This window comes from Misgurnus anguillicaudatus, chromosome 22 (genome assembly GCF_027580225.2).
Source record: "Misgurnus anguillicaudatus chromosome 22, ASM2758022v2, whole genome shotgun sequence".
Lineage (NCBI taxonomy): Eukaryota > Metazoa > Chordata > Actinopteri > Cypriniformes > Cobitidae > Misgurnus > Misgurnus anguillicaudatus.
The window spans coordinates 49,440,789-49,468,329 of record NC_073358.2 but is presented as its reverse complement, the minus strand read 5'-3'; the positions used below and the strand labels follow the sequence as shown (position 1 = coordinate 49,468,329).

The 27,541-nt window shown below is 38.3% G+C and overlaps 1 protein-coding gene across 1 annotated transcript in view; it reads right to left on the bottom strand.

Annotated features, from left to right (window-relative positions):
• rictora (RPTOR independent companion of MTOR, complex 2 a) overlaps positions 1 to 27,541 on the bottom strand; it is a 33,155-nt gene that overhangs the window by 1,155 nt on the left and 4,459 nt on the right. Inside the window, exons 7-37 of the mRNA XM_055198361.2 lie at positions 27,006 to 27,132; positions 26,570 to 26,739; positions 24,551 to 24,618; positions 21,945 to 22,012; positions 21,769 to 21,851; positions 21,600 to 21,687; positions 21,425 to 21,515; positions 21,241 to 21,307; positions 21,070 to 21,150; positions 20,830 to 20,930; positions 20,577 to 20,742; positions 20,345 to 20,446; positions 18,567 to 18,613; positions 18,335 to 18,470; positions 18,044 to 18,243; positions 17,610 to 17,736; positions 17,005 to 17,169; positions 16,816 to 16,892; positions 15,909 to 15,987; positions 15,711 to 15,820; positions 15,501 to 15,588; positions 15,317 to 15,409; positions 15,123 to 15,229; positions 12,939 to 13,168; positions 12,072 to 12,846; positions 8,672 to 8,849; positions 5,371 to 5,455; positions 5,085 to 5,291; positions 4,231 to 4,386; positions 545 to 668; positions 269 to 407 (exon numbers count right to left, since the gene is read on the bottom strand). Of these exons, the coding sequence (XP_055054336.2) occupies positions 269 to 407; positions 545 to 668; positions 4,231 to 4,386; positions 5,085 to 5,291; positions 5,371 to 5,455; positions 8,672 to 8,849; positions 12,072 to 12,846; positions 12,939 to 13,168; positions 15,123 to 15,229; positions 15,317 to 15,409; positions 15,501 to 15,588; positions 15,711 to 15,820; positions 15,909 to 15,987; positions 16,816 to 16,892; positions 17,005 to 17,169; positions 17,610 to 17,736; positions 18,044 to 18,243; positions 18,335 to 18,470; positions 18,567 to 18,613; positions 20,345 to 20,446; positions 20,577 to 20,742; positions 20,830 to 20,930; positions 21,070 to 21,150; positions 21,241 to 21,307; positions 21,425 to 21,515; positions 21,600 to 21,687; positions 21,769 to 21,851; positions 21,945 to 22,012; positions 24,551 to 24,618; positions 26,570 to 26,739; positions 27,006 to 27,132 (4,335 nt within the window). The remainder of the gene's footprint in view (positions 1 to 268; positions 408 to 544; positions 669 to 4,230; positions 4,387 to 5,084; positions 5,292 to 5,370; positions 5,456 to 8,671; positions 8,850 to 12,071; positions 12,847 to 12,938; positions 13,169 to 15,122; positions 15,230 to 15,316; positions 15,410 to 15,500; positions 15,589 to 15,710; positions 15,821 to 15,908; positions 15,988 to 16,815; positions 16,893 to 17,004; positions 17,170 to 17,609; positions 17,737 to 18,043; positions 18,244 to 18,334; positions 18,471 to 18,566; positions 18,614 to 20,344; positions 20,447 to 20,576; positions 20,743 to 20,829; positions 20,931 to 21,069; positions 21,151 to 21,240; positions 21,308 to 21,424; positions 21,516 to 21,599; positions 21,688 to 21,768; positions 21,852 to 21,944; positions 22,013 to 24,550; positions 24,619 to 26,569; positions 26,740 to 27,005; positions 27,133 to 27,541) is intronic.

Here is a 27,541-nt window from a genome sequence, read left to right as displayed (position 1 = left end):
TGATCTTTACATGTATTTGGCAGATGCTTTAATCCAAAGCAAGGTATACATTTTTTATCAGTATGTGTTTCAAGGGTTCGATCCTGTGACATTTTGTATGCAATGCTCAACCACTGAGCTATGCATGAGGAGCACATATAGTTTCGAAATGCTAATAAGTGTTTTTTAAACCTAAATATAACCATGAAATAAAAATAAAACCAAGGCTTGTACACCCAAGTACAGTATTTTCCATTTCTACACATGAAAGAAATCAAAACACACATACTGAAATGAACTGCACGTCCTGGAAGAGCTCCTGGATGAAGCGTCGTGAAGCCAGACGAAACATGCAATTGGCCAACAAGAAGGAGACCTCGGAGTAGAGACAGATGTCATCGAACGCATATGGAAACTTTTCCTTTATCCTGCGTTACACAAGCATTACACGAGTACATATATAATATTGATATTTTAAATACTGACTAAGAAAGACCATGCCAAGAATTAAAATCAATGATTAAATTCAAATGGCATTTGTACAGCATTTGTCATTGGGTCTTACGTGAGCAGTCCAGTTTCATGGCCTTTGGTACCGACTGATGAGCTGAGATTGATGACCAATCGGAGAACCTCCTTTCTTAACAAGACTCTGCAGGCAGGTCCGTCCTCAGATATTGCCTTACCACCTAAACACAAATACCAGTTTATCATTTATATTGCAGGGTTCCTACACAATTTTCATTTCAAAATGTCATACTTTTCCAGACTCAAATTTCCAGACTTCCCTATAGGTTTTTCTGACCATATTTAACTTGTTCTGATAAATTGTTTTAAAAATCAACTGCTAACAAGTTTGTTACATTCTAAACATTTAGTATTGGCGTTTTGGCCTTTTATTAGGATAGGAAATAAGCTAGACGCTACATGGCGACGCACTTACGGTACATTCACACGGGGCGTAAACGTTAACGCTTTCCATTCACTTTTAAGGGGTGACGTCATGCGTTGCCGAACTGAATTGTGGATCCGTCAGCACCGCGTCACTGCCGTTGCTCACGGCAGAAGTTGAACATTTCTCAACTTTTTAAGCGGCAACGTGTGCGTCACCCAATCAGATTGCCATTGCAAATAACCTAGGCAGAGCCAGCCAATTACATTTATGGAAGACCGGAGCATGTGTTACGGAACTTGCTAGAAGACTAATATTTGTACTAATATAATAACAACTTATTTGTGTTTTATTTTATGAAATCCTGCTATGTATGAGGCTGTTTACACTTGGCATTAACATGTGTTTTCGTCGATCACAAGTGGACGACGTTAATGCCAGGGGTAACGGTGTTCAAAACTTTTGAGCTGGTCCACTTTCGAACACTTTGAACCACATCCAGAGGTGGTCGAAACCACTTTCGATCGGATCGCTTTGGAGTTGCGGAACGCACATGTGGTTGAATGCGTTCGAACAGCCACACGCGACCGCCTTTTCTCCGCCCATTTATCTAATCTGAGGTATTAAACACAAGTTTTACGTCTTTTTTGACTTCTGGCGTGAACATTCGGTAAACAGTGCTATTTTTAGCCTTTCATTGACAAAACTAAAGCGTCTGATCTCTGTAGTTTCGGTTTGAAAGCGTGTGAAAGTTGCGCGATCCTATTTCATCAATTGCGCTAAAATTCAAAGAAAGCTCTTACATACTCATGTACAAAACACTGTGCAGCATGTTTACTTGCTAAACAAGCAGTGCACTCCGACATTATATTAGTTTGCGTCCATATAAACTCATAATTACTCCCGCTCGGGTTTGAATGACAGCAGAGAGACTCGCCCACCGTCTCACAGACCACCCCCTCATAGTATTCAGCACAGAAGCGGTCGAAAGTGGACAAAAGAGACGGATTTAAATACCAGATGAAAACACATCTTAAAACCAAGTGTAAACCCTATATGCCCTATATGAAGTAACTGTTTTATAAAAGCAATAAGTCCCACGAAGCAGCGGGGTCACAGTGCACTCCACAACAGCCAAGGGGGTTCCAGGCACTCCGCTTCGCGTCGTATGTTTAATGTATTCTGATTGGCTGAGAAATGTTCTGTGGGTATGCATGCATTTTTGGTAACCGCACACCTAACTTGTCAAATGTCTTAAGAATAGGCACCAGAGCAATGTTTGTGGTAATCGTGGTGTAAGAGGAATAATTGACTCCGGTCCTTTGAATTATTAAAGCAATAAACCCCAAGAAGCAGTGGGTTACCAGTGCATTTTATAACAGCTAAGGGGCGTTGTTAGGCACGACGCGAAGCTAAAGTTTTAGTTTAATGCCTTACAGAAAAATTATCTTCTTTAAATAAACATAAATATAAAATGAAAGAACAGACCATCCGCTTTCAAACAACAACAAAAAGTTTCATCCTACCTTAATTTGTTCTCTTATCAGTTATCACCTCTCAAATTTTCAGCTAAAAGCGGAGATAATTCCATTTTTGTGAAGAACTTTAGTAAGAAATCATCAGATTCAGACATGAACAGTACTACACGGTGTTTTCAGTGAATGCGTCAGTGTTTAAGTTGGGAAAGATCGCCACCCAGTGGATAATAGCGGGCGTATGAACTTCAGTTATAAACTCCTCAGACAACGTTTTCTCTTTATTGACGAGATGACTCAACAATATTTATTGACATTTATTTGGATATCGCCATTAATTGTGCAATTGTAGACAAATTAAAAATATGATTAAAGACTGTTGTGTTTATTCTCATAAATCAGTACGCAGCAACAGTGGCGCAGTGATACTTATGTAATGTGGTCTGAACCGTGAGGTTACCGGTGTATTTTATCACGGCTTAGAACGCGTTTCAACCAATCAGAATGAAGAACCAGAACTGCCCGTTTTATAATTGAAATTATAAAACGGTTGGTTCCAATCCTTGATTCTGATTGGTCAATAGGTGTGCTTTATTCACAATAAAACACTGCTATGACCGCTTCACCCAACTGTCTATTTAATATCACTGCGCCCTTAGCAACACCCTTAGCAACACATAAACATATAATGAGACAAAGTCTGAGAACAGTTTGTTGTTTTTATTTGAGCTTTCATGTTGTTGTTCGCAGCCAGGGACTATTTTTTCTAGCGGAAGGAATGCTTTTATTGATTTAACTTCATGAAAGTTGTACTAATATTTTTTTTACTTTAATATTGTGTGGTAACCGTTTTATAAAAGCAATAAGGTACTCGAGGCAAGTGCTGTATCGTGAATAAGTAACGGCTGAAGGGGTTGCAGGCACGACGCGACGCCCTTCAGCCGTTACTTATTCACGATACAGCACAGCCTCTCGTACCTTATTGCTTACATAAATCATAGCCGCGGTGTAACTCCGCTTCGCGTCGTGTCGCATTGCACCTTGGGTGTGCATTATTTTCTTACAATTCAATGGCCCATTTTGTCAATTATTCCTTACTTATTACACGGCTCTCTGGAATGCTTGATTCTGATTGGTCAGTTGAGACATTTGCAGGTTCGTTCTTTTCAAATAATAACCGCTCTAAAGTAATAACGCATAGCCGGTACTACTTGTACGAGTAAAATCGCTCCGCGCCAATATAGATCAACAAAGATTACTGTTTGGCACCATCTTGTGACAAACACTCGACAACCACTATTAAGAATGGAAAATTTTGACATTAATTTTAACATGTACGGAAAAAAACAAAACATTTAAACAGTGGATAGAAGAACGAACAACGACAAGACACAGAGAGCTTACTGAGACTGAACTTGACAAAATAGAGCATGACAGCTACGAAGCCAACACACAAAAAAAACAGAATGGGCATTAAAACTTCTCAAAGACTGGCTAAAAGAGAAAAAACGGAGACAGACAAGTATGAAGCAGAGGATCTTAATAAGGTATTACGATCATTTTATGCATCTGTGCAAAGTTTCGCGGAAGGATAAAAATGTTAATTTAAAACAAATATGCCAATAAAATGTTTAAAATTCATATTCATGTCCGTTTTTTTTCTTATGTGACAAGTAGCCGTGTAATAAGCGGGATAATGTAGAGGCAGCCGGTAGTTATCGGGAAATAAGCCCCTTCAATGTGATACAGTCCTGATCACACTGTCGGGGCTTATTTCCCGATAACTACCGGCTGCCTCTACATTATCCTTTACTTAAAGCCCATCACATCATTTATCATTTATATTTTGGTGAAATATTCTGGAATAGATTGTATCTGTCTTACCCAGTATAAGTTCAGTACTGGGTGTGCTGCTGGCCGAGCCCTGACTCACAGCTGCATCACTGCAGCCCGACACACCAGAGTACTTAGACTGAGCGACCACCTCCAGGTGATTATGGGATGGCTGACCGTGCCACGCAGTGAAACCCTCACACAGATCTGTGCGAGTAGAGAGAAAAATTGTGTATAAGAACAGATTTTACTAACAGACGTGTTTATTTGCAAGCACTATGACTATACCGATCCGATTGCTTTTGGAGTAAGTATTGCAAAAACTATTATGTATGTATGTGTTTTTTTTATAATACAATATATAATATATTAATATGTGCCTGCACTACATATAATTTACTGTAAAACTGCATCATAGTAAAAAATGCAATTGAATTAAATTTGAATAGAATTTTTTTATTAAAGCTGCAATCCATAACTTTTCCGGGGGTAAAATGAACAGAAATCAATTATTTAGTAAGTACTTGTACAGTGAACCTAAGCTGGATTCAAAGCTAATAATAAAAAAATTATAATAATAATGTTTCTTCATTTGATCACCCGGATTTGTTTTCTGCCTTTCATCTTTGCGTCGTTTAACGCATCATGTCCGTTTAGAGCTACTGTAAAAACATGGCGGCACAAAATGGCGACCTCCATGTTATGGGACCCGCGGTGTGTGTAGATAAAAATGTCTTATTGTAAGGTAATAAAACAAAATGGTTCATATTATGTATGGTCTTTATACACCATTGATAATATAGTTATGTTTATTACGTTGCATTTCTATCAAGAGATCCTCCTAAAAGTTACACAGCGCACCTTTAAAAGTAGATAAGGTGGGAGTGCTGGTGTGTTGTATTTACCTGTGCGAGTGTGTGTGTTATTCAGATGGTTGTTTGTGTATGAGCCGAGTGCAGTAAGAGCGCTGCAGTACAGGCAGTTCTCCTCTGTGTGCTCCTGTAAACCTGTAGTCTCATCATCACACAACAGATGATGCTGATCTGACCGGCTGCTGTTTAACAGCTCTGTGATGCTGACCTGCTGCTTCAGGGCAGGACCACGACACGACTCTAAAAAACACAGATGGATTTATACTAAACGCTCATATGAGTTAATACTCATTTAATGTTAAAATAATGATCAGTTTACCATCCGTTTCTCCAAAAAGAAATCTGGATGATTTCTCTCCGGCAGGGGGGCTTGTTCTCTTCTGGAAATATGAGGTTTCTTTAATCTAAAAAAATAAAACAAGTGAAATTTGATTGACTGAAATATTGACTTCAGATAACAAACATGAGCTGATAACAACATGAACTGTTCCAAATGACAAAATGGTTTACTCCATTGGTTTTGCCAATTTTTTTGGGTGGGGGTTTAATAAATATATAAACATTTAGCATTTTTTTTAGTTAGTTCATGCTAAATGTTTGCTTTTGATGAATTTTTCTTGAAAAAAGTTCAATATTGTTTGCTTACCCCAGTGCTTCTCAATTATTTTCTGTCACGCCCCCCCCCCCCCTAAGTAAACATTTCGCACCCCCCCCAACTCTCCGCTGCGACTGTAAATAGTATAATTTGTCTATAAAATTACACATCTGCAAAACATTGTATCCTTATTAACATTGAGAAAACACAAAAAGAAAACAAAAAAAAGGAATATCGATCAACTTACAACAAAGAATAACTTTATTAACATTGTTTTTTAGTCTGTAACAGAAAAGACTTAAAATGCATAAATTTGCCTGAAATAAAAAAATCAATCCTTATATAAAGTATAATATTTTTTGACCATTTGATACTGAAAAATTTAATTAAATATAATCAATAAATACTAATAAAAAACTCAAGCGACTTATCAGCGTGATTGGGGTGTAATGTCTTTAAGTGAGGGAGCAAAAAAATCACTTCCTGAAAAAGTATTTTCCCCGGGGGAAATTAAATTAATTCACTTAATTTTAATAATTTTTGGGCTAAAAACTAGACTCATTTTCTTAGGTAATTTTGCTCATCAATGAAATGCATCTTGATTTAAGATTTTTTTTATATTTGTAATAAAAGCAAGACAAAAATACTAAGAAAGTCATTTTTGCTGTGCACTTGAAGTTGTCTTGTGCAAATGTCATCTAAATCTTCCACAAATTAATGCAAAAAGATTTAAATTCCCCCTGTAGTCAATCATTTTCTCACTTAAAACTCATCTTTGAGCATCATAATAGCGCAAGTAAAAGTTTTTCCTTTGGCAGTAATTTCTTCATGCTTTAAAACTGCCTAAATGCAAATCTACACCCTTGCCTTATTTCGTATACTATACACAGATCTATGAATATGCAAATTATTCCCCACCTCTACTCAATCGCACAGTTCGGACCATTGATATATACGGCCTCGTGCCTCTGGCCTAATCACAGCCATGATGATATAGAGCTATATCACACGACTCCGAGAGTGATATTGCTTTTATACAACAGTTCGACAGCACACGTTTGAAAAAAACTAGAAAACAACAACGGAGTTATTTTAAAAGCCTCTTTGTTTGGGAACTACTTTCTTCCGCCACGGATTTGAGAGCGGCCAGAATGACAGGTAACACTTTCGGCTGCTTTGAATCTCATAATAACTCAATGGACGGAATAGCCGTTTCTTTATATTAATGTTTCTTGGTCACAAAGTGTAGTTTTAAGATTAGTTCAGTCGAGAATATATATTTATTATATTTAAATCTGCAGTCGATTAGTAAAGATAGCGCCTGTGTGAACGTTTGCTTAGCAAGATTCGGTACGAGAACCAGAGCATGAGCGGACGTCAGTGTTCACTCGCCCCGCTGACCACATCTGGGCTACATCTCTGACAGGGATTCCCTGGCTCTGATGTTGGCCCTGTCTGTGTTTGATGGTCAAAAATGAGATCAAATCAGCAGTATTTGGTGTCATGATGAAACTATTACTTGTTTTCTTATTCATATTTAGTGTCTTTTGTGTTGTTATTGTTTTGGCGCGATGTAAAAGTGAATAAAACTATACTTATATAATGTTACTATTGGTTTACCATTTAATCTTAACGCGATACGAGCACTCGATTATTATTAGACTTTGTTCTTCTCAGTACTATATAAACCTGTTTTTTATAAGTGTCAGAGAGATGTTTTTGCATGCTGCTTATAAATATATCAGTGGCGATATCTCATAACATGTTTTTATAGTCACGTCACGATTAAATAAATGATCAATGTCCACATTTAAAAGCTGCGGTGCTTACCTGCAGTTCCACGGTGTTTTCGTGTTCTGAGAAGAGAGATCGCTCCAGAAAAAAGTATTGTTTACATCCCTCTTTCCAAGTGTTAATCGTCCACACGATGTGACAAGACATTACTCCCATTAAGTTTAACGTAACATCCAAGAGCGCTGATCTTTGACGGAATAATAACTTCCGATTGGGATTCACAGACTGGTTTACGATCTAGTGAACTAATGAGACACACGGAGAGTGTTTAAAAACAGCGCGTCTCTGTGTGTCCGTGTGTGCATGCAGTTTTTCCATTCAGAGATGAGCCTGTTTAAAGGACCTCCATTCACTAGGTGGCGGAATGATACGAAAGGTGAAGGGGTTACTGTGCCGTTATCAGTAGAATATCGCATAGCTCTTAGCCCAGATTCAAGAACCAAAAAGTACTGTTGTATAAATGTAAATATATGTTACATTTGGCGATTGCAGACACATAACTGCTCCGATTTCACACAATGCATATGTGAACTGCGCATTTGCAACATAATTTTTTTGCGCTTACATGGTTTACAGGTGCGAGCATCACACAGTGCTGCAATCGTTTCAGCACTGAGTCTATGCGGCATCCATATGTATAATATCTATGGCTCAAACTACTGATCCACTCATGATGATGTGATTTGTTAGTAACTTAGGAAACCGTGGTTTTTCCAATACTCAGCAATGCGGTTGAATGATGAATTTGTACATGGTTTTTCTTAAAGCATATTAAAAACACCACACAGACATATAAACAACAATAAAAACTTGATTTTCAGCACAGGGGGGCTTTAAAATGGACATTTCACAATACTTTTTTAAGATGTCAAATAAATCCCAGAGTACGTATGTGAAGTCTTAGCTCAATATACTATATAGATAATTTATTATAGCATGTTAAAATTGACACTTTGTAGGTGTGAGCAAAAATGTCCTTTAAATGCAAATTTAGTGATCACTGCACTAAATGGCAGTGCTGTTTATTATTATGCCCTTCTGACATCACAAGGGAAGCCAAATTTCAATGAGCTATTTTTTCACATGCTTGGTTTACCAAAACTAAGTTACTGGGTTGATCTTTTTCACATTTTCTAAGTTGATAGAAGCACTGGGGACCCAATTATAGCACTTAAACATGGAAAAAGTCAAATTTTCATGATATGTCCCCTTTAAGATGAATGCACTGTACCTGAAATATGTGGTTGATGTCCATGGGCAAAGCGAGGCCGATGTAATCCTCGCTGCAGCCAAAGGTGGGGTTGGGTACCATGGAGCGCAGAGAAGAAGAGCGATGCAGGCTGGCGTGACTTATCGGACTCAACAAGTCCTCCTTATCCAGAGACGCAAAACTTAAAGCTTTCAAAAACCTACGAGTAAAGCCAAGACAAGCAGAAAAGATTTATAGTCTGAAATCTCTACTTCATGTCAACACGCTACGTGCGACATCACAATTTGAGATTCAGTGCTCAGGTTGAAACTAATGCACATCTTTAAATTCAAGCACCCTGTTCCTATACTACACATACTAGTTTGTGGCTAAGAGGCTGTTAACATGCGTTTTCATCGATCGGATCACAAGTGGACGACGTTAATGCCAGGTAAAAACGATGTTCAAAACGTTTTGAGCTCGTCCACTTTCGACCACATTCAGAGGTAGTCGAAACTCCTTTCAATCGGAATGCTTTTGTAGTGTAAATGCACATGTGATTGAATGTGTTCGAACAGCCGCACGTGACTGCCTTCGGTCCGGCCATTTATCTAATCTGAGGTACTGAACACAATGTTTTACGTCTTTTCTGACTTCTGGCGTGAACACACAGTGAACAGTGCTATTTTTAGCCATTCAATTGATAAAACTAAAGCGGCTGATCTCCGCAGTTTCATTTTGCAAGCGTGTGAAAGTTGGGCGATACTATTTCATCAATTGCGCTGAAAATTCAGAGAAAGCTCTAACAAATACATGTACAAAATACTGTGCAGCATGTTTATTTACAACACAAGCAGTGGACTCCGACATAATATTAGTTCGCATCCATATAAACTCATCATTACTCCCGTTCGTGTTTAAATGACAGCGGAGAGACTCGCCCATCGTCTTGACAGACCGCCCCCTTACAGTATTCAGGACAGAAGCGGTCGAAAGTGGACAAAAGAGACTGATTTAAATACCAGGTGTAAACGTGATGTGTCTCTCTCGTCCACTTGTGATCCGATCGATGAAAACACATCTTAATACCAAGTGTAAACAGCCCCTAAGAGTATGTACTGTATATCCAGTTACACACTAGAAAGAGAGCGAATAACTGAAAGATGGAAAAAATTACGAGTATTGGGAACAACTAACTGTACTTCTATATGATGTGATGCTGTGAGTCTACAGTATACTCGACAGCAGGTCCAAAATAATGAGGGAACCTAATTTAGTGCCGCCTCACCCACCATGGTACCAGGGTTCTGGATACTCTGCGACGAGAGCTTAGCGGTCCAGAGTAGCTGAACCTTTTACGAGAACACCTAGGACCAGCAAAGAAAAAACACCCAAAATTCCTTATACAAGAGTCTGATTTATATAACGCCAAGCAGACTCTTATTTGGGTCAATAAGTAGCGGTCACACTACACTTTAAGCATGCAAATATTTTTCGGACATTGCTGCGAATATGGGCATTGGCACTTCGTCCTACCATCATTGCTTTTCGGTAAAGAGAAACGTCACCTTGTGATGTACTGGTTTTCTACTGGTCACATGTCTGACTTGATACAAATTCGCAAGTCAGAGTTCACCAGAATTAAATATGGCGCGTATGAATGGAAGTCAATGGAAAGAAAGTGTAGTGGGACCACCCCTTTACTAGACTGTAAATGGGTTGAGGTAAGTAGAATAAGTTCACATGTAATTGCTAAATTACTCCTAGTCAGTTTAATGTCTGTTGGTGGATCTTCACAAAGAAGTGTTGGTAGATAATAAGCAGGCAGTCAACTAATAGACTTCCCACGCCTTAGTTAATTTCAAATTCAAGGACCTTCCAGGTCCAATATCCTCAAATTCAAGGACTAATTGTGGGGACACATTTCAAGTGAGAGCAAGATTACATTGTGTTACCTTTTAAGATACATTGTTACAGTTCCCTTTTGAAGGAACTTGCGCTGCGTCACTGCGGTGACACTTTTGGGACGCCTCCAGGTGCGTCTGAATGTGTATATCAAATTCAACCAATGGTGAGGCTTAACTACAACAACAGCGTGACGCGGGAGCCAGAAAGTATATCACTATCTAAAATATTGGCAAAGACGGAGTTACAGGGACGCAGGAAGTATGGCAAGGGAGACGCAGCGTCTCGATCCCTTCTCAGGGAACAACAGTTACATACGTAACCCGAGACGTTTTCATGTGTCAAACACAACTATGCAAAAAAGCATTTTGGTATGAATCAAGATTCGCATACAGAAGATTTAATGCGAACAGTTTAGCACGTGTGCTTAAAACGTCTAGAAGTTTCATGATATTACCATACACTACACAGAGAATAATATGGATTTTTGTCCAGAAAACTTCTTGCATAAAATAGATTCAAGCACTTTCAATGACATGTATCTATAGCCTCTTTCACACAGTAATTATGGTAAATTACCATGAATTTACCAGAATGAATTTACCAGTAAATCCAAAAATGTGCTGTTCACACACGCGGTGGCGTTCCGTTATTTTACCAGTAAGACATCATTCACACATCAGTATCAAAATACCGGTAAATTCGTTGAGAAAGCGGAAGTACCTGTAGCACGCGGCGAGCTCAGTGTTGTATTTGTAAACAATCCACGTCGTTCATATCCACGGTCCGTATTTTGCTGTTTTCACGTCTGTGGTAAACAGTCGCGAAGTTGCTCATGACCAAACAAACATTGAATGAGACGACGTCAAACCGAAAATGCGTTTTTAACAACAATACTGTTTGCACGTTAGGCTTCACAGAGGGCGTGCTAAGGATGTCGGCAATTCTGCGGTAAGCTGTTTTAAACAACTTTGGTGAAGAAATGTGGACGTAAACTTCAGGTGTGCTCAACTTTCAAGCAGCATGTGTGTGGAAACGTCTGTAAACAGTGCGGGGGTAAACGCGTCATCTGTATTAAAACGCTATGATTGGCCCGAAGCTGTCAGCACGGTCTGACGTCGTCCGTTCTAAATGCCGGTAATCCTATAATTTTCGTTCACACACAGCGCTTACCAGTAAATTACTGGTAATCTTACAACCTGTCTTACTGGTAAATTGGGAGCACTGATTTACCGGAAAGGTTCTGTTCACACATGATCTGTTAACTGCAATTTACCAGTAAATTACCAGTAAAGACTGTATGTGTGAAAGGGACTTATGTATGTATATTTTCAAAAACTTCTCAGAGCCTTGAATTATTTCCCCCGATTCACAAACTTTCAAGGACTTCAAGAACCCTGTCTAATGACTGGTAGTTGACCATCGCCAAGTTAAATGTCTAAAGTGGCTTATCAAAATAAAGCGTCACCCAATAGATCTCATGGACACTCAAACATGTACTAAATATGCCAGATACAACAAATAAAAGTTTACGTACCCGCGCGGGGTGAATCGTGAATCAAGGCTGCGTGTTTTCATGGTGATCGTGTCCGTAAACAAAACGTCTTTAGCTGGAGAAGCCAAAGCTTCGCTGTGGGAAAGAGAAGGATGGATCCTCTGCTGCTGCAGACGTTTCAGCATGTCGTAGCCCAACGCATCACGTTGACTCGTGTACATATAGCTGCAATCCACTAGGCTATTGATGGTGGCCACAGAGGGGGATTTCAGCGAATGCGCCCTGCGGGGAAGCGTGTGTGCCGACCCGGGCGGAACCAGGGACGTGGAATTGGACTTCGACAACGGGATGTGGCCGCGGCCAGAGTAAGGACTGAGCGAGTCTTGCATTTTCACCGTTTTGGCGCTCACCACTGTGTTGAGGCTGGCGCAGTCCGTATCCATGGCGACAGCCTGCTCCCGGGACGGCGAGGAGCTCATGGAACTGATGCCGCTGGTGGTCGTGTCCGTGTTAAAGCTCTGACTGCGGCTCTTAAACGAGCGGCCAGGAGAGTAGTTCGAAGGTTCGGTTGCCGTACGGTTTCTCCGGATGAGCCTCAGCTCCTCGGGTGACTTTCCTGAATTAGTTGTGCCTTTGGAGTCACCGGAGCTTCGCCCCTTTTTAATGGGGAGAGAAAGAGAGTTCAGAAAACGATTTCTGATGTGCGACGGGGTCAACATGGTAAAAGGACTTCTGTCCTTTGGAGGTTTCGCGTGTATGCAAAGCGAAGAGTCGTCGTACATGTCCAACCCTTCGCGACCATCTTCCAAATAAAAACCTGGAACACAAATTTAGGATTACTGTGTAAATGTATATTCACGGTTTTATCGACCAATGTGTGTCTCATTTAACAATCTCATCTTAACTCACTCGGTTGACTTTCGCTCTCGCTGTTGTGCCGTGAGCCGGTGGACTCCGAGGTGAGGCTGAGCGTGCTGGGCACAGATGAAAGTTCACTGGGCAGAGGTGCGTCCACCTCTTCAGGGACAACGGGCCACTTTTGTCTGCGGCTGTGCCGTACGGAGTCCCATCCTAAAACCTTGAGCACGTCGCTGCCCTGCCTCGTCTGGCTGATCACGCCCAGAACATACAGACACGTACTGCATGGAAAATTCATAAATTAAATATACACTGTGTAATGCATTTTGCACAATAGCTATATTAGTTTATTTGGTAACACTTCACTTGAAGGGGTGTTCATTAGACTGACATGATATGACACATTGTCATTAAAATGTCATTAAGTGTTAATGCTTTGTCATATAGTTTTATAACAGCGTCATGAATACTTTTCTTGACCTCAACTACAGTGGTACAAATATAATTTTTCATTAAAATGTCATTAAGTGTTAATACTTTGTCAAATAGTTTTATAACAGTGTCATGAATATTTTTCTTGACCTCAACTACAGTGATACAAATATAATTTGTCATTAAAATGTCCTTAAGTGTTAATACTCTTTCATATAGTTTTATAACGTCGTCATGAATATTTTTCTTGACCTCAACTACAGTGGTACAAATATAATTTGTCATTAAAATGTCATTAAGTGTTAATGCTTTGTCATATAGTTTTATAACAGCGTCATGAATACTTTTCTTGACCTCAACTACAGTGGTACAAATATAATTTGTCATTAAAATGTCATTAAGTGTTAATGCTTTGTCATATAGTTTTATAACAGCGTCATGAATACTTTTCTTGACCTCAACTACAGTGGTACAAATATAATTTTTCATTAAAATGTCATTAAGTGTTAATACTTTGTCAAATAGTTTTATAACAGTGTCATGAATATTTTTCTTGACCTCAACTACAGTTGTACGAATACAGTATAATAAGTCATTAAAATGTCATTAAGTGTTAATACTTTGTCAAATAGTTTTATAACAGCGTCATAAATATTTTTCTTGACCTCAACTACAGTTGTACGAATACAGTATAATAAGTCATTAAAATGTCATTAAGTGTTAATACTTTGTCAAATAGTTTTATAACAGTGTCATGAATATTTTTCTTGACCTCAACTACAGTTGTACGAATACAGTATAATAAGTCATTAAAATGTCATTAAGTGTTAATACTTTGTCAAATAGTTTTATAACAGCGTCATAAATATTTTTCTTGACCTCAACTACAATGGTACAAATATAATTTGTCAGTAAAATGTCATTGTGAAAACTTGTGAATACTTTGTCAAATCATTTTATAACAGTGACATGAATATTCTTCAGTTGATAATGTTTTTTAAAGTTTCTCCATGTGTTTAACAAATAACAAATCAATCATTCAATAATAATAATAATTAAAATTGATACAATTATATTTTATTGCATTTGGAGACCGATTTACCTAAAATTAAGTTTAATCAGTACAATAATGGGTTAACCCATGCAGTTTTGGGTCCATATCAATGGAAAACATTTATTTAAATTAATTAATTACATGTTTTGTTAGATTTTTCTTCTATGTCAGAAAATTTCAGAACCCTCTGTGTAAGGAAGGACAAGTTCTGTTAGTTGTCAAGTTTTTTATGTTTTGTGCACATACATAAAGTTAAGAATAATCTTTTTGACATAGTATTAGTAACACTTAATGATATTAATTGACAGTTTAATGTAATGTAATGTTAACCCATAAAGCTAGGTAGTTTCTTAAGTTTGATAATTATTCTACTATGTCATGTTTATGACAGATTTATGAAAAGTTTTGATTTATTGGTTTGTGTCAAGTTGTTATAACAAAGACATCTCAAACAATGTCATCTTTGCATTAAAAATGACATAATTGAACAAATGACACTAAAAGGCATAAATGTGCATATAATCTCCTTCATTTTCATGGCACATGTCATGTCATTATTATGAAGGTGTCATGTCAGTCTTATGAACACCTCTTCAAGTAAACTGTTACCATTTATTTAAGGCACAATATGTAAATAATTGTTTTTGTATGTGGACGCTTTGGCAAAACAAATATGCGGTTAAAAATGTGCATATAACTTAAGTTATAAAGAGGTAGGTAAGGAATTTGATAATGCATATATAAGTTACCCGCGTATGGACAAAACCTCGCAGTGCTGTGCCAGAGCTATGATATCTGGAAGCACATTTTCCTCCTGCAGAAGGTTGAGCCCCCAGTTAGAGCTGCCAATGTTACCCTAAAAATGCATATTTTAAACATCATAAGCACATGAAGTTCATGAAATTATAATTCATAAGTTAGAGATGCTAAAAACATAACAGACCAGAGCCCAAAGCACAGCTTTCAGTTGTTTAATGCCTTCCCATTTATCCAACACTGGAGAACGAACAGCACAGCAGAGATCCTGAATGACTCCCTAGCAAACACAATGCAAATATTTACACATAAAAGAAAAAAAACGCAGGATTTCAGACAGCGATACAAAGAGCGTATAAATAAATACACACCTGTGCTTCTAATAGGAGACAGCCTGTTTTATCATGTACCAGCTGCCCATATAAATGAACGGGAAGAAACACATTTGGCCGTTGTAACCTATAACATGAAAAAATCTTAGTTAAAATAATAAGTGTACAATGAATTTAGTTTTGTGTAACGTCAAATCGCCTTTTCAGTTATTGTTAATGTTATTTTCACGTTATAGGTAACACCGAAACCTTTGGTTGCTGCGACGGACGTAGTTGTCTCCGTCGACAGGCTTGCGATATGTCGTCAGAGCTTCGTTCAACTGTTCTTCAATCATGTCCACATACTTAAGATTATATTCCTACAGACGAACAAATATATTAACATCTTCATTAGCAAGAAATTGACACAAAACCATGAACTGACAACTGAATATTTGATGCAATTACCTTCTGCCATTTTTCCAGCTCTTTGTTGACGTATCCTCTTTCATTGAGGTATGTGAAGCCTTTTGGGATAGACAGGAACCTTTACAAATAGATGGAGAAGACAAGAATCAAAAACTAAATTCCAGCAAATATCCTTCAATTACAAAAACTTCCTTTATTTTAAAGTCGCTGTGATGCAAGCACCTACAAAGTGATGGAGATGTAAACTTCTCAATGACGGGATACCCTGGAGTATAGTTTATCTTTTTACGTGTATGTGAATCTATGTGCAAGGCCTTGCAAAGCATATTTTATCTGACTTATATTGAGTACACATACCCCGGTACATGCATGCGTGACCTAGGCGTACAAAGTTCATGTGGGTACAAAAATCTGGTGGTGCCCATACAGTGCGCGCATGCTATTCTGATGACAAAATTTGCGTCACGCTCACTGTACATCAACCCTCGCAACTATAGTTCAGCCTTTACACTTTAAGCACCACTTACACAACAACATTTAACCAAAAACTGGAAATTGTTTATGTGTTTCGGCTGTTGGTTTACAAAACAATGTTTTTGTTATCATTTCTGTGTATAAAACAATTAGTTACAAAGTAACATCGCCACCTACTGGTCGGCCACGCATAATACAGCGGTTTAGTGATTTTCGTGGATCTGTGTAGTCACAGATCATTTGGAAAATGTTGTTGTGTGCATTTTTAAAAATGCAAAAGAAAAACCATTGTTCACTACATCATTGTCACATTTATAAAGCATTAGGTGTTTGATTTTACAAAGTTTGTTACAGTCATACTTGTGAAGAGGTACAGATGTAATTATTGTAAGCTTAAAAGCATACATCTCCTATAATAATCGATACATTAAAGTGGTATGCATACAATAACAGACAGGCATAAAGATTTTACCTCAACAGTAGCAAAAGTCCTTTATCCCCCAGATGAGACAGAGCTGGTCTCATGTGAATGAAAGTGTGCAGGTTCGCCTGTAGTCATCAAAACAATTCTATGTAAAACTGCATGCCTATATCAACTTTTGAATGTCGATTTTGTTAATGACTTATTACAGAAAAATTAAAACCGTTTCATGGCCTTTACCTTGTCTTCACAGGCTTCATCCAGGATGTCCAGTGCTTCCATAGAAATGTTTTTATTGTGGTCATGAAGTTGTGTGACCAGTAACTCCATCCCCCAGTTACTGAAGAACTCAACGTTAGCTCGCAGCAGCACACGCAGATGTTTGGTGGCATAGAGACGACAGTTCTGTTATAATACAAACAAAGAAATTGACACAGAGTTCCTCTATGCTTTTGATATAATTATGGCAAGCAAATTCAAGCACACAAGCAAGACCCATATTAAAAATGTGAAAAAATACTATAAAATACATAATTGTCAGTAGAAGATATGTATAGGAGTGGGCGGGGCAAAAACTAATGCGGGTTAGTTGTTACACGGACTGTTAACATTGTTGCACAAGGTTGAGCGGTTTGATTATCCGGTATTTTTTTCACACTGCAAAACGACGATCTCCTGCAAATGTATCTAAAGGTATAAAGTTTTTCCAGAGAGTTATTGATGGTAGTTGTATCTCAGTAAAATATTGTCCTATCCTAACCAGACGTTAGACTTCTTTAAGAAATTGACCCTAATGATAGGTTTTGTGGTCCAGGGTTACATTTGGGAAGCGGTGTGTGTCTTACATCAGTGCCTGCCGTGAGGATCTTAGACAGAATGACTCGAGCGAGTCCGTCTCTACTGTAGTCCAGCGTTGACATGGTTAACTTCAGCAGTTGATCCTGGTTTTTCATTGAACACATGTTCAAAAGACTGTGCAAACAAAACAAAAAGATGCAATTACATTTAAGCATGAGGCAAAAGCTTATCCAAAGTTATATAACATTGCATTATAAGGTTTACATTTATTCAGCATGTGTGTTCGCTGGGTTCGAACCCATGACCTTCTGCAGTGATAATGCATTGCTCAACCACTGAGCTATATACGTTTTATTTAAACATGACATCATGGTAATACGCCAGTTCTCAATTTCATATTTTATCACTATTTTGCAGCAAAGCACAACTGTGCCATGGTCCTGCCAACCTGCTTTGTAAAAGTGTGCTTGTGTGGTCTCACCATTGAAACACGCCACATTTCTCCAGCATTTTGACTCCGTTTGGTTGTGACGACAGGGTACCCAGAAACAGGAAGTAGTGCTGACTAAGTGTGTTGAGGAGGCCGTTACTATGGAGACTGCGTTCAGGTTTGATCCCAGAGGAGGAGGTGAGCCACTGGACAACGTCCTTTACCAGCTCTTCTAAATACATCTGACCGTCCTACAAATGAAACAGACAATGTCGCTGTTGTCAATTGCCGAGGTTCTTGTTTACTCAAAGAATTTATTTTTAGACCGAGTGAGTTTCTCACCTCCTCAGAATCCAAGAGAAACTGCATGAACTGACATCCCGCAACCGTCAGCTGTCTGGATTTAGCGTGATCCAACTCCAGAGCGGAGTATAGCTTACTGCTTGGCTTATAAAAATACAGCAACCTCCTCACAAACCTACAAACACACAGTTTAGAGTTTAGCCTGTGACAGGAGATCACGAGCAAAACACATGGATGGCTAAATTGATGACGGGTTATACACCGGACTTACTTGTGCATTTGTTCATCTTTGTTGTTTTTAAGGTTCACATTTGGCCACTAGAAAAAAAGACAAAACAAAGTGACCAGTTATTAACACCGCATCCAAACATATTTGTGACCTTGCCTGTGAACAGTCTTTTTTATATAGCGTTTTATACATAAAATCATCCTACATAATGTAAAGAACATTCTGTGAAAATATAACCATTATATCTTAAATATTGACTGAGTAAGATCATGTCAAAGATTGAAATCAATGACTAAAATCAAACTATCATCATTGGATTATAAAACATAGCCTGGTTCACACCAGACACGAATGAAGTGTTAAGTGCAAGTGATTTACATGTTAAGTCAATGCAAAGACGCAATAGACATAATGCGACGCGATTTGCGCGAATGATGTGATTCACGCGAATTGAGTTGAAAAATGTGGACTTTTTATGTGTGTAAAATATTTGTGGCACATTAACCAATCAGGAGCTTGCTCTAGTGGTGACGTGATTACGCGGCAACGACGCGAATTTCACGCGCCAACGATGACAATTTCACGCGCCAATGAAACAACTTGCACGCGTTCATTTCATTCGCAGCATTCATGATGATGATTTTGGTTTTCTGCCTCAGCTCGCTACGTCAATCACGTCACTAATAGAGCAAGCTCCTGATTGGTTAACGTGTCGCATATATTTTCACTCGCCAATGCCGCGAATTTCACGCGCCAATGACGCAAATTTCACGCGCCCATTTCATTCGCATCATTCATGATGATGATTTTGTATTTTTGCCTCAGCTACGTCATAATCATGTCACTACTAGAGCAAGCTTCTGATTGGTTAACGTGTCGCAAATATTTTCACGTACCAATGACGCAAATTTCACGCGCCAATGCAGCGAATTTCATGCGCCCATTTCATTCGCACCATTCATGATGATGATTTGTCTTTTTGCCTCAGCTCGCTACGTCAATCACGTCATTACTAGAGCAACCTCCTGCTTGGTTAACATGTCGCAAATATTTTCACGCGCCAATACCGCGAATTTCACGTACCAATGCCGCGAATTTCACGCGCCCATTTCATTCGCATCATTCATGATGATGATTTTGTCTTTTTGCCTCAGCTTGCTACATCATAATCACGTCACTACTAAAGCAAGTTCCTGATTGATTACCGTGTCACAATTATTTTCATGCACCAATGACGCAAATTTCACGCACCAATGGTTCGAATTTCACGTGCCAGTGACACGAATTTCAAGCGCCCATTTCATTCGCACCATTCATGATGATGATTTTGTCTTTTTGCCTCAGCTTGCTACGTCATAATCACATCACTACTAGAGCAAGCTTCTGATTGGTTAACGTGTCGCAAATATTTTCACGCACCAATGACGCAAATTTCAGGCGCCAATGACGCAAGTTAACTAAAAATGTTCACCTGTCCAAATAGCGCGATTTATTTTCTTTAATTGCATGAATGCACAGTAAGGCTAAATATTATTTAAACGGATGAGTTACAAATGACTCCCATTTGTAACCCATCCAATATTGGTGGAAACTGACGCTGCTGTATTTTGTTGTTTTGCGATGTATACCAGATGTCTTGATAACTTTTGTCTTGCATTTCTTGAAAAGCTTACAAAGAAATCTGTGATTTCTCTTTGCCATTTGAAACCATTCTTATACAGTGTAACACTGGCAAAGGCATCTAAAATAGCTTACCTTTTGAAAAAAGAAAAAGATTTAAATCAATAAAAATTAAGTTGGGCCCATATAAAGGATTTTACCTTCAGTATAGTGTTGATAAGAACCCAGTTCCACTCCAGGTTCTGTTTGTGATTGAGGATCTGACTGTCTCTCAGATTCATCATCAGCGCCTCTTCAGTATCCTACAAACACACATGTAAATACTGTACATCAGATGTGCTTCTTTGTCATAAAAACAAAATGCAAAGGCCAAAACAAACCTCAACAGAATAAGTGTTTGCACAGTAATGGTACAGTGTGAAGATTTAATACCTTCATAATAAAGATATCTTTGTTCGAGCGCTGATGCTGTTCCTTCTTGTGTGTTGAAGTGGCCGTCCTGCATAAGATGTGATCCAGGTAAAGGCTGTACGGTCTGGGCCCGCGCCGTTTCTTCTCATGGAAACGTTTCAGGTGGTTAACCGCAGCGCTGGCGCGCCTGGAGAAACACCACGAGATTCACAAACTTAACATGGAAACGAGCAGCTGATCGACTGTGTGCGTGCGTTTTTGTGTCTTTACTCACAATCGTTTCTCCTGAGGGATGTCAAAGGAAGCTGCCATGTTGATCAGTGTGGGTAAACAGTGCAAATGATGACTGTGAGAGTGAGGAAGAATTGTATTGGCCTGAAAGAAAGAAAAAAGTGACGTTTACATGCAAAGCTAATATCCTCAAAAGTAAAGCGGACAACCAAAAGGCGAATGGTTAATGCTAAGCCAAATTATGTGGAGAAAATGAGCAAAGATACATGATCAAGTGTACTACCATGTGTAGCAGCTCTCCGAGAAGTACAGTAGCTCTGACCGATATCTGTCCATCACTGCCGGTCACCACCTCCACCAGACCCTGCGTAGACACACACAAAAATAATCAGTATTAAAAACATCAGACTTCATGGTTAAACAACATGAGGAATGTGATGAAGTCTTTCTTTACCTCCAGTAGTCCGCTGTTGATGAAGGCTGACAGTAGTAGAGCCAGGTAGTTATCCATGAGGTCCGGTCTAGAAGAACCAAAAACACATCAGAAACCAAAAAAAAAGACAGATCAGACCAAATCCTGATATATGAGCTAAAATCTAAGAGTCAGGTGTATCATATACAGCATAGTATTGCGTTACCTGGACCGCGCTCGATGTGGCAATATGACTTTGGCCTCGGCCGCTACAAACCCATCGGATAACCTCCAGCTGTCCTGAAACCTGCTGGGATCTGAACACATCAGAATGTAACACACATCAGACACAATGTTACTATCAGTTTTGATCTGCATTTGTGAATAAAGATGTTTCTCACCGACACTGTGCAGGGCTTCCTCAAAATCATCCGTAACCATAGGAACAGGCAATCTGAAGATGTCATACATGACTTCTAATAAGGCTTTCTGTAAATAAAAAAATATATAAAAACTAATTAATCTGATAGATACGATTAGGGAAAATCCTCGACTGGTTACTTTACTCACCCTGACTTCCATGTTTGGTATACAGAGCAGACCAATCAAAGACTGGACACCTGAGTTCCCTGATTTACACAGATTTATAATACCTGCAAAAAAAAAAAACACATGTTAGAAGAGATGAGGAGAATATGAAGCTTAAGAAAAACTGATGCAGATGATGCAGTGAGTGGACATCATACCTGACCACGAGCGAAACGCAGCCACGATGGCCATTTTACTGGACAGAAACCGACTCTCTCGGTCCTCTCTGTGGAATCGCAAAGCATTTAAAATGCATTAAAGGGACACTACACTTTTTTGGAAAATATGCTCATTTTTCAGCTCCCCTAGAGTTAAACATTAGTTTTTTACCGTTTTGGAATCCATTCAGCCGATCTCCGGGTCTGGCGGTACCACTTTTAGCATAGCTTAGCATAATCCATTGAATCTAATTAGACCATTAGCATTGCGCTAAAAAATAACCAAAGAGTTTCAATATTTTTCCTATTTAAAACTTGATTCTTCTGTAGTTACATCGTGTATTAAGACCGACAGAAAATTAACATGGCTGCAGCAGGCGCAATGATATTACGTAGTGCCCAAAAATAGTCCCCTGCCATTGAAAGTAACCAAGTGGACTACTTTCGACTGCTGCATAATATCATTGCACCTCCAGCAGCCATGTTACGGCAACAAAGTCCTTGATTATTACGCCAGAATGAGAGTAGCCATATCTGCCTAGAAAAAAATCTCAACTTTTAATTTTCCGTCAGTCTTAGTACACGATGTAACTACAGAAGAGTTAAGTTTTAAATAGGAAAAATATCAAAACTTAACAAATAACTTGGTTATTTTTTAACGCAATGCTAATGGTCTAATCAGATGCAATGGATTGTGCTAAGCTATGCTAAAAGTGCTAGCGCTAGACCCGGAGATCAGCTGAATGGATTTCAAAACATTAAAGGAATAGTCTACTCATTTTCAATATTAAAATATGTTATTACCTTAACTAATAATTGTTGATACATCCCTCTATCATCTGTGTGCGTGCACGTAAGCGCTGGAGCGCGCTGCAACGCTTCGATAGCATTTAGCTTAGCCCCATTCATTCAATGGTACCATTTAGAGATAAAGTTAGAAGTGACCAAACACATCAAAGTTTTTCCTATTTAAGACGAGTAGTTATACGAGCAAGTTTGGTGGCACAAAACAAAACGCAGCGCCTTTCCAAGCGGATCCAAAAGAGGAACTACATTCCATGGCGCAACAGCACCCCCGTGAGCACCTCGACTCGGCGCAGTAACACCCTCCCTCTCCCATTATGAGAGGGAGAAGGGGAGCGGACTTTTCAGGCGAGTCGAAGTACTCACAAAAGTGTTATTACGCCATAAAATATAGTTCCTCTTTTAAATCCGCTTAGAAAAGCGATACGTTTTATTTTGTACCACCAAACTTGCTCGTATAACTACTCGTCTTAAATAGGAAAAACGTTGATGTGTTTGGTCACTTCTAACTTTATCTCTAAATGGTACCATTGAATGACTGGGATTAAGCTAAATGCTATCGAAGCGTCGCAGCGCGCTCCAGCACTTACGTGCACGCACAAAGATGATAGAGGGATGTATCAACAATTCTTAGTTAAGGTAATAACATATTTTAATATTGAAAATGAGTAGACTATTCCTTTAAGAATCAAATGTTAAACCCAAGGCAGCTGGAAAATGATTCAAATACACATCAGGCGTATAAACATGCTTTGCAACTATTTTTATTGTTGCTACTGCATGCATTTACACTAGGGCTACACGATAAATTGCATGCAATTTTCATTTACTGACAAGATGCATGTGACCATTGCATGCGATTTATTGTGCAGCCCTTGGATCACCAACATTATGTTGTTACTTGACTAACAATATATCTACAGTGACATCAGTAAAGTACTTATATTAAAGTGTCACAGATTATGCAAATGAGATAGCGCAGGAAATGCTGCATGATGCAGACTGACTGTGTGTTGGGTAGTGAAAAAAACACTTACTATTAAGAATGTTAATTTCAGTTAATTTTCCCGACCGTCAACGCCACTTGTTAACCGAACATTAACGTTAACTAATAAGATTTTAATATTCAAGACCGTCAGGGCAGAAAGAATTTGTGCCTTTCACAGGTCATTCACAAAAAAAGGGATAGAAAAGTGATGTAGGCATGTCTGTAGGTACGTGCCGACACACAACGTGCGTTAAAGGAACAGTATGTAGGATTGTGGCCAAAACTGGTATTGCAATAACAAAACTTGTGGCTAAAACTGGTACTGCAATCACCCAACTGGTGGCCAATACACAAAATGACAACATAAACATCAGTTGAGGGCTGCAACTCCACTTTTTAAATGACAATATTCTGACCAGACCACTGTTGTGAGTGATATAAGTATTTAAAATGAAAATGATTTCTTAATGTCTAGTGACATATCAGGGTCATTTTGTGATTAATTGATATACATTTCTTACATACTGTTCCTTTAACAAATATGTTTTAACTGATAGTATTAATCGGTCATAAACTCTTACCTTTGGTTAACCGCTCAATTTGAACATCCATACTTACTATACTATTAACCCTAGCTAAATTGCATACATCACATTAAAAATATGCATGTTTAAAAAAGTATTTAATCAGTATATTAGCATATATATGGCTAAGTAGGGTGTGGATTGTGGATAAGACACATTGTTGTATGCATCAATGTATTAAAGTGCAGCTCAGTCAAATACACACATGCACACACATACAAACTACTCACTTGATCTGTGCCTCCGCTGTGTCAGGGTTGTGCCTGTAGTGAAAGTCTGTGTACGGTGCAAGAATTTGCTGAAAAAGACGATATCAGGTTATGATCCATTTGATATCAGATGATAAAATTGCAAACTTCTTCACTTCAAGTTCTGCTTTGTAAAGCAAGATAAGAGAAGACAGACAGGACACTATTGGGCAGAGAAAACAACACGACACAGACCAGAATCAAACTTTTGGAGGTTAGGAAGATATATTAATAAGTGCTACAAAGAAATAAATATATTGCTGGATTGTCCAAAATGTGTAGGGTTTATGGCATTGTTTCTTAAAATAGTTTCTGTGAAAGTGCAAAATGCTTTTTGGCTCATGCCCTAAAGTTTGAAAATGACTAAGGCGATTACAAATCTGAACTACGGGACTGACTGAGCCAGTAAGTGAAATCTTAATGAAAAATAAAAACGTTACTATCAATAGTTATTGTTATAGATACTTATAAGCTTTATAGATGGTTGCAGCAGTAACAACATAAACAAGCGTCTTCCGTGGTCATAACGTATCTTCCAGTAAACTCTGTTGTTATTTATTCTTAGCGAAGTACTTTAAACGTAGTTTAGTTATATTACAAGCAAAATAAACAACACGTAGATTACCTAGGAAACCAAAACATTTGTTATTTTTGACGACGTATTTGTTCAAAAGTTCAGTTTAGCAACTAGTCAGACCATTAAAAAACTGAAACCGGAAGTAAAGTTCGGACCAGACGTGTACCCAATGAAACCGTCTATAAGACAAATTAATAAAGATACATGCATACTTAGGGCTGTCACAATGATTAAATAATCGTCTCATCGCAATTGTTTGACCTCATCGGGATAATTTCAGATCACCACAATGATTGCACATCTCTTTAAAAAACACAAGGGGGAGCTGCAGTGCCTGTATAAATCAGATGGCGCTCCTGAACTGACAGTGTAGCGCAAAAAATCAAAGCCATAGCCATTCATGACAGTGGAAAAAACAAACTGCAAAACCAGGTAAAACATACATTTCCAAAAAAGCAATTCCAAATTTAGGGAAGTGAAATATGCTATTCTTAAGGATCTGTATCTCTTAAGGATCTTTGCAGCCATTTGGTCAACAACAGACATGTGGTCCAGTAGCCTACTAATATGACCTAAGTAGGATCATGTGTGAAAATTATTTCATGAACAAACAAAAAAATCATAAGAATTAAATGTCAAAGCAATAAAACAGACAATTAATCGTCATAATCGCCAAAGCCCTAAATAATCCTCACAATTTATTGGGCAATTAACAGTCAGTCAAATTTCATAATCGTGACAGCCCTATGCAGACGTATAAAGATTATGTTAAATGCAAATTTGTGGCACCGCCTGTGAAAACTAATATCGTCAAAGGTGGCATGACCAGTAATTTGTGATTATTGCTATAAATGAAGCCTTTAATATATAGTTACACTTATAACATGAAAAATACTGACATTAATGATTGGCATTATGCTTTACTATTCTGCTCAAAAAAGTACTTTGCTCGCTAAAACATTGACTTCATCATCTGTGTTCACTTTAGGCACAGAAACACATGATTTTTATATAATTCGTTTCATAAAACGTGCATATTATATAAACAACCCGAACATGTAGTGAATCATAAGTTATCCAGTCAGTGTTATATAAAGTGTTGACTCGTGACTCGCTCCTCCCGCAGCTCGTAACTCACATTTTTTGTACGTTTTCAGAAAGAATCTGTAAAGCTGATCGGTCTTTTATAAATCTGATAAAACTAAAGACTCTTCGGAGATATTAAGGATGTAATACTACTCTATAGATAGACCAGATTAACATCAGATATGCAGAAACAGCATGTGTTATGGGACCTTAAATGTTTTTCTTAAATGTTTTATTTTATGTAAATAAAAGTCTGGGTTTTCACAGGCGGGGTCAAATATATGATTTTAGAGATGTGCATGTGTATCATCATCGTGTGTTTAATGCTGTGCGTGTACCTCTAGTTCGACATCAGCACGCAGGTATTGTCGTGTTTGTGGGTGATTGAGCAGGTGCAGTATGGTGGTAATCAGGGCTTCATTGATGCGACTCAGCTGACAGTCTATAACGTTTTTAAGGATCGTGCTCAGACCGCCCTGCTTGGCCACCACCTCTGGGTTTTTCAACGCTGGACGACAACAAAAAAATCCAACCATTAGCACCCTTTTTCCTCATCAGACACACATTTGTAATAAATAGTGACATACGAAATACAAATAGTAGTGGCATCTGGTTTCAAGAAATATATAACGCGTATACAGAAGATAAAAGTGTTTAAGATTTAAAAACACTGAAAGATACCAAACAAAAACTGCGGCATCATATTTCATTGTATGCATTCAGTTCATGTATTAAACACCACTGAAACAACTTTTTTGTAACTTAACTACATACCAAGTTCACAAATGATGGCGATACAGGCTCGAACCATCCGATCTCTCTCCTGCAATCCGTCATTGGCCACGGCGATCAAAGAGTTTGTCACCGACTTTGGGAACAGCTGCGCATTCACCGTTATCATCTGAATGAATAAAATAACAGAAGATTATATTAATTCAAAATATAAAATAGTGATGCACCGATGTATCGGCCGCCGATATTTATTGGCCGATTTTTGATGAATTTGAAACAATCGGCACATCGGCAATAGCACGAGAAAGGCCGATACCGATTGTTTATTAATTAACTGCATAAAGAAATCCATTAAATGTAAAAAATGAGTTAATGTTGTTAATAAAATAAATGCTGAATAGCAAAAACCACCTTTGAAGGTTGTCATGCTGTCTTATTAGATTTGTTTTAGCTTAATTTGTGCCTCTCTTATTATGTTGGTCAGTTGAATGTTAATTAGATCCAATCGATGTTCAGTAAAAATAATTTGATGCAGAAATAAACTAGCTAATAGACCAACTGTATAGTATTGTATACAA